Source organism: Somniosus microcephalus, unplaced genomic scaffold, assembly GCF_052327205.1.
Source record: "Somniosus microcephalus isolate GS21.2 unplaced genomic scaffold, FLI_Smic_1.0 unresolved_chr2, whole genome shotgun sequence".
In the NCBI taxonomy this organism is placed as follows: Eukaryota; Metazoa; Chordata; class Chondrichthyes; order Squaliformes; family Somniosidae; genus Somniosus; species Somniosus microcephalus.
Window position 1 is genome coordinate 20,804,290 of NW_028225180.1, and position 6,860 is coordinate 20,811,149.

The 6,860-nt window shown below is 57.8% G+C and overlaps 1 protein-coding gene across 1 annotated transcript in view; it reads right to left on the minus strand.

Moving 5' to 3' along the window:
* Positions 1 to 924: 924 nt before the first annotated feature.
* LOC147092246 (aldehyde dehydrogenase family 3 member B1-like) overlaps positions 925 to 6,860 on the minus strand; it is a gene marked incomplete at its 5' end in the record, with an annotated part of 51,390 nt that continues 45,454 nt past the window's right edge. Inside the window, 2 exons of the mRNA XM_085975583.1 lie at positions 925 to 1,278; positions 2,338 to 2,437. Coding sequence (XP_085831709.1) covers positions 1,082 to 1,278; positions 2,338 to 2,437 — 297 coding nt within the window. The remainder of the gene's footprint in view (positions 1,279 to 2,337; positions 2,438 to 6,860) is intronic.

Sequence of the window (6,860 nt, forward strand, 5' to 3'; positions counted from 1 at the left end):
GGGCCGAGGGGTGGAGCAGGCTCGAGGGGGGCCGAGGGGCGGAGCGAGCTCGAGGGGGCCGAGGGGAGGAGCGAGCTCGAGGGGGCAGAGGGGAGGAGCGAGCTCGAGGGGGCCGAGGGGAGGAGCGGGCTCGAGGGGGTCGAGTGGCAGAGCGGGGCTCAGGGGGGCCGAGGGAGGAGCGGGCTCGAGGGGGGCCGAGGGGCGGAGCGAGCTCGAGGGGGCCGAGGGGCGGAGCGAGCTCGAGGGGGCAGAGGGGCGGAGCGAGCTCGAGGGAGGCCGAGGGGCGGAGCGAGCTCGAGGGAGGCCGAGGGGTGGAGCGAGCTCGAGGGGGCCGAGGGGCGGAGCGAGCTCGAGGGGGGCCGAGGGGCGGAGCGAGCTCAAGGGGGGCCGAGGGGCGGAGCGGGCTCGAGGGGGCCGAGGGGCAGAGCGAGCTCGAGGGGGCCGAGGGGTGGAGCGGGCTCGAGGGGGGCCGAGGGGCGGAGCGAGCTCGAGGGGGCCGAGGGGCGGAGTGAGCTCGAGGGGGGCCGAGGGGCGGAGCGAGCTCAAGGGGGGCCGAGGGGCGGAGCGGGCTTGAGGGGGCTGAGGGGTGGAGCGAGCTCGAGGGGGCCGAGGGGCAGAGCTGGCTCGAGGGGGGCCGAGGGGTGGAGCGGGCTTGAGGGGGGCCGAGGGCCGGAGCGGGCTCGAGGGGGCCGAGGGGCGGAGCGGGCTCGGGGGGGCCGAGGGAGGAGCGGGCTCGAGGGGGGTCGAGTGGCGGAGCGGGCTCGAGTGGGGGGCCGAGGGGCGGAGTGGGCTCAGTGAGGGCCCAGTGGCGGAGCGGGCTCCAGGGGGCCGAGTGGCGGAGCGGACTCAGGGGGCTGAGGGGCCTCCTCCTGCTCCCAATTCTCGTGCAACAACTTCAGTCAATGAACACAAACCAAAATCCGCAGGGGTCCAATTCAAGCCGTTTAATCAGGGTTTTTGTGAAAAAAACCGAAACAGTTCCGGGGGATCTGAAGCCGATCAGAGAGACTTGGGGAATTCGGCAATGATACGGGCTTTTACAGAACAAAGCGGAAGTGCAGTTCCCGGTCCAGACTCAGGCCTACAACACGCAGCAGTTGAAGTCCCTCTTCTTGCTTTCCGTGGCCCAGATGAGCCAGTTGAGCTTCTGGTCGTCGTAGGGCGGGTAGCGAGCTGTGGTCATCACCTCCATCCCCGCGCTCTTCAGCATACAGGCCCGCTTGTGGGAGAAGCTGTCGAAGCTGAACTTGCCGTGATACATGCCGATGCCGCTGAAGCCTGCCAATGTTCACGAACAGTCCAAGTAAACTCCCCGCTGAACCAATCACCTCGCCCGGCTTCAGAACAGCCCTTCCCGCTGGAAGCCTAGCGACCATTGCCGGCAGCTATCATGTGCACAGCAAGAGGCCACGAGTAGCAACGTGATAACGGCCGGTTAATTATTATTATTTTTTTTTTCGTGAGTTTGTTTAAGGGATAAATGTTGGGCTCAGGAGAACTACCCCCCCCCCACCCTGCCACTCCCCCCCCTCCACCGCTCTTCTTCCAGTGATGGCCGTGCCTTCTTTTACATCCACCTGAGAGGGCAGACAGGGCCTCGGTTTAAACTCTGTGCCGGGCCATGAGGTTACAGATTGTGGTGGAATACAATTCTGCTGCTGCTGATGGCCCACAGCACCTCATGGATGCCCAGTTTTGAGCTGCTAGGTCTGTTCTGAATCTACCGCACTTAGCACGGCGGTAGTGCCACACAACATGATGGAGGGTGTCCTCAGTGTGAAGACGGGACTTCGGCTCCACAATGACTGTACGGTGGTCACTCCTACCAATACTGTCATGGACAGCTGCATCTGCGACAGGTCAAAATCCACTAACTCAGCACAAGCCGGGGATGGAGTCTGGGAGTTTCCTGCTCTGTGTGTGGGGGCACAGGCCGAGAATGGAGCCTGGGAGTTTCCTGCTCTGTGTGTGGGGGCACAGGCCGAGAATGGAGTCTGGGAGTTTCCTGCTCTGTGTGTGGGGGCACAGGCCAGGAATGGAGCCTGGGAGTTTCCTGCTCTGTGTATGGGGGCAAAGGCCGGGAATGGAGCCTGGGAGTTTCCTGCTCTGTGTGTGGGGGCACAGGCCAGGAATGAAGCCTGGGAGTTTCCTGCTCTGTGTGTGGGGGCACAGGCTGAGAATGGAGCCTGGGAGTTTCCTGCTCTGTGTGTGGGGGCACAGGCCGGGAATGGAGCCTGGGATTTTCCTGCTCTGTGTGTGGGGCTCTAGGCCGGGGATGGAGCCTGGGCCTTTCCTGCTCTATGTGTGGGGCTCAGTACCATTCGTATAAACACTTACTGACCCCACCAAATGGCAATGTGTTGAGAGTCATCTGCACCATGTTATCATTTGAACAGAAGCCGCCACGACTGGTTTTGTCCACCATTTCCTTCACCACCTGAAACCACAGGAAAGAGTTAGGAACCAAGACATCCTCGTGTTGTTCAGTGTGGGGAAACATAAATCATTGGAGGGCCTCACAAACACATTGGTTGTAGGATAGACACTCACAGGGCAACAGAGAGAGACAGTGAGAGAGAGACAGAGAGAGAGACAGAGACAGAGAGAGAGAGAGTGAGACAGAGAGAGAGACTGTGTGTACCCAACGAGGGTCAAAAACGTTTGACACCTACAGAATGTTGGAAACCTGTACTTTTTGTTATGTAAGCTTTGGCAACATGGTTCCCTGTAAACTTTCATGCCAATAAAGCATTTGAATTGAATTGAATTGACAGAGAGAGAGAGAGACAGAGAGACAGAGAGAGAGAGGCAGAGACAGAGAGAGAGAGAGAGAGACAGAGAGAGAGACAGAGAGACAGAGAGAGAGACAGAGAGAGAGAGACAGAGACAGAGAGGGACAGAGACAGAGAGAGAGAGACTGTGATGAAATATTCCATTCATCACTGCCTGTGACTGTGGTTGGTTTCAGTTTCATTTCCCTTACCTCTGTTCCGTTTCCTCACCATTGTATTGTACTATGTGTAGGGCTCCGCCCATACCTGGCCCATTGTATTGTACTATGTGTAGGGCTCCGCCCATACCTGGCCCCTATGTAAGCTGGCCCAGCCTGCAGCACATCCAGTACGGCAGAGCTCTGGATGGAAGATACCTCTCTCCTGTGTGTTACCTTCTAAGTCAATAAAAGCCTTGTTTTGTTTCGCTAACATCGAGTCTCGGACTTATTGAGGCACATCAATTTTATTGACTTAATTTTCAACACAATGGATCAACTCTTGAAACCCGAATGTTTGGATTTGGACCAGCATGCTTCGGACGCATCGGCACGCTTCGGACACTGGTTTATGTGTATGGAATTCTTCCTGGACAATTCTGCAGCCGTCAAAGGCGCTACGGACGCTGCGAGTATGAAACTCGGAATTCTGCGGAATTGGGTAAGCCACCGAGTTTACCCCCTCATCCAAGACGCCGACACGTACCCGGCCGCCTGCGACATCTTAAAGGCGCATTACCAGCAGCCTACGAATGAGGTGTATGCTAGGCATCTGCTCGCTACTCGCGCACAGCGACCTGGGGAATCGGTGGAGGAGTTCCTAGGCACCCTGAAAAAGCTTGGCAAAGACTGCAAGTGCCAAGATGTAAAAGCCGCAGTGTACACTGACAAGCTTGTTCGCGATGCCTTTATCACAGGCCTCAGCTCCACTTACATCCGGCAGAGACTGCTGGAAAAAACGGGATTGGACCTGAAACAGGCTGCGGACACAGCGCGATCCCTGGATGTGGCCCAGAGAAACTCGGATGCCTACTCTTCAGCCCGCGCCGTCCACGCCACCACGTGCGCACCAAGGGCGCCGCCATCTTGGAAGGCGTCTTCCCCGCCCGGCAGCCTGACACCGTCGGGGCCCCGCTCTCTCCCCAGAAGCCCTACGACAGCCGCGACGCGACGGGGACCCAACTGCTACTTCTGCGGGCAGCCGAAGCACACCAGAAACCTGTGTCCGGCGAAAGGCACCACCTGCTTTAAGTGCGGTAAGAAGGGGCACTTCGGGAAGGTGTGCAGAGGGAACCCCGCCGAAAAACCCGCCACCGCCGCGTGTGCGCCGTGGGAGCGGCCATCTTGGACGCCATCTTGCCCGACCTCGTGGGGTCCGCCATCTTATGAGCAGACAGCGTGGACGCCATCTTGTCTCGATCAGGGCCCTACAGTGGCATCGGTCACAGTGGACCAGACCAGGCCGCACCCGCTATCCAAATCAATGGTGGACATCGAGGTAAACGGGTGCGGGGTTAAATGTTTAATTGACAGTGGAAGCACGGAGAGTTTTATCCACCCTGAACTGGCACAACAACTCTCCCTAAAGGTGGTCCCTACTCGGGCTACCATCTCTCTGGCTGATAAAACCCAGACATCGACCATTCTGGGTTACTGCACGGTACAATTGTCCGTTAACGGAACTGTATACGATAATTTTAAAGTATTAATCATGAAGAATTTATGTGCTAGCATGATCTTGGGCCTAGATTTCCAGTGCAACCACCAAAGCATCACGCTCAAGTACGGTGGGTCCCAGCCGCCCCTCACAGTGTGCGGTCTGGCTACCCTGAAGGTAAAGCCGCCTTCGCTATTTGCGAACCTTACCCCTAACTGCCGGCCAATAGCGACCAAAAGCAGGAGGTACAGCTGGGAGGACAGGCGGTTTATCACGACCAAGGTAGACAGGCTCCTGAAAGAGCGCATTATTGAACGCAGCAACAGCCCGTGGCGCGCCCAAGTGGTAGTGGTAAGGGGTAGCGAGAAGAAACGGATGGTGATCGACTATAGCCAAACGATCAACAGGTACACCCAACTAGACGCCTACCCGCTACCCCGCATATCAGAAATGGTGAACCAAGTCGCCCAACACCGGGTGTTCTCCACCATCGACCTCAAGTCAGCGTACCACCAGCTCCCTATCAGACCAGAGGACCGCCCGTACACCGCCTTCGAGGCGAACAGACGCCTCTACCAATTCCTCAGAGTCCCCTTTGGGGTGACGAATGGGGTCTCGGTCTTCCAGAGGGAGATGGACCGCATGGTCGATGACCACCACTTGCAGGCAACCTTCCCCTACCTCGACAACGTCACCATCTGCGGTCACAACCAGCAGGATCACGACTCGAACCTCGAGAGGTTCCTGAAAACCGCACAAAAACTCAACCTCACCTACAACGAGGACAAGTGCGTTTTCAACACCACGCGCCTCTGCATACTGGGCAGCATGGTGGAGAATGGGGAAATCGGACCAGACCCCGACCGATTGCGCCCCCTACGGGAGCTGCCCCTGCCCAACACTCCCAAAGCCCTGAAAAGGTGCCTGGGGTTATTTTCTTATTATTCCCAATGGGTCCCCAACTACTCCGACAAAGCCCGCCCCCTCTTGAAAGCATCCTCTTTTCCGGTCTCTGCTGAGGCCCACGCCGCCTTCAAAAGCATTAAGCAGGATATTGAGCAGGCCACGCTACAGGCAGGACGAGAACACTCCATTTCAAGTGGAAAGTGATGCGTCTGACTTTGCCTTGGCGGCCACCCTCAACCAGGCGGGGCGGCCCGTAGCTTTCTTCTCGAGGACCCTCCAAGGGCCCGAGATCAGACACTCCTCCGTGGAAAAGGAGGCCCAAGCCATCGTGGAGGCAGTGCGCCACTGGCGCCACTATCTAGCCAGCAAACGCTTCACCCTACTTACCGACCAGCGGTCGGTAGCGTTTATGTTCAATAATAAACAGAGGGGAAAGATCAAAAATGATAAGATTCTTAGGTGGCGGATCGAGCTCTCCACCTTCGAGTATGACATCTTTTACCGGCCATGGGCCCTTAACGAATCCCCTGACGCCCTCTCACGAGGGATGTGTGCCAGCGCCACCGGGGATCGGCTACAGACCCTCCACAACGACCTCTGCCACCCAGGGGTCACGCGGCTGTTCCACTTCATAAAGTCCCGCAACTTACCCTACTCGATTGAGGAAGTTCGGTCTCTGACCAGGAACTGCCGCACTTGCGCTGAGTGCAAGCCTCGGTTCTACCGCCCAGATAGAGCCCACTTAATCAAAGCTACACGGCCCTTTGAGCGGCTCAGCTTAGACTTCAAGGGCCCTCTCCCGTCCGTCGACCGCAATGTTTATTTCCTGAACATTGTGGACGAATACTCCCGTTTCCCATTCGCCTTCCCCTGCCCAGACATGACCAGCGCCACGGTCATTAAATGCCTCAACAGCCTGTTCTGCCTGTTCGGTATGCCGAACTACATCCATACGGATAGGGGGGCGTCCTTCATGAGTGAAGAGCTATGCCAGTACATGCTGTCCAGGGGGATCGCCACGAGCCGTACCACCAGCTACAACCCCCGGGGTAACGGTCAAGTGGAGCGAGAGAACGGGACAGTATGGAAAGCAGTCACTCTAGCTCTAAGGACCAAGGGCCTCCCTATCTCCCGCTGGCAGGAAGTCCTCCCAGATGTGCTCCATTCGATACGGTCGCTATTGTGTACTGCCACTAATGCCACGCCTCATGAACGAATGTTTGTCTTTCCCCGGAAATCCACCTCAGGCGTATCCATGCCGTCATGGCTCTCCACCCCAGGTCCGGTATTCGTGCGAAGCCATGTGAGGGGCCACAAGACGGACCCTCTCATGGAGCCAGTGCACCTACTCCACGCCAACCCCCAATACGCGTATGTCCGGCACGCTGACGGAAGGGAGGACACCGTGTCCATAAAAGACGTCGCCCCAGCCGGTAACGACAACAACCACGACAATAGCAGCAACAACGATCACAGCAACTCTTACCCACCCACTACTCTTTCATCACCCCCGGAAGAACATCGACC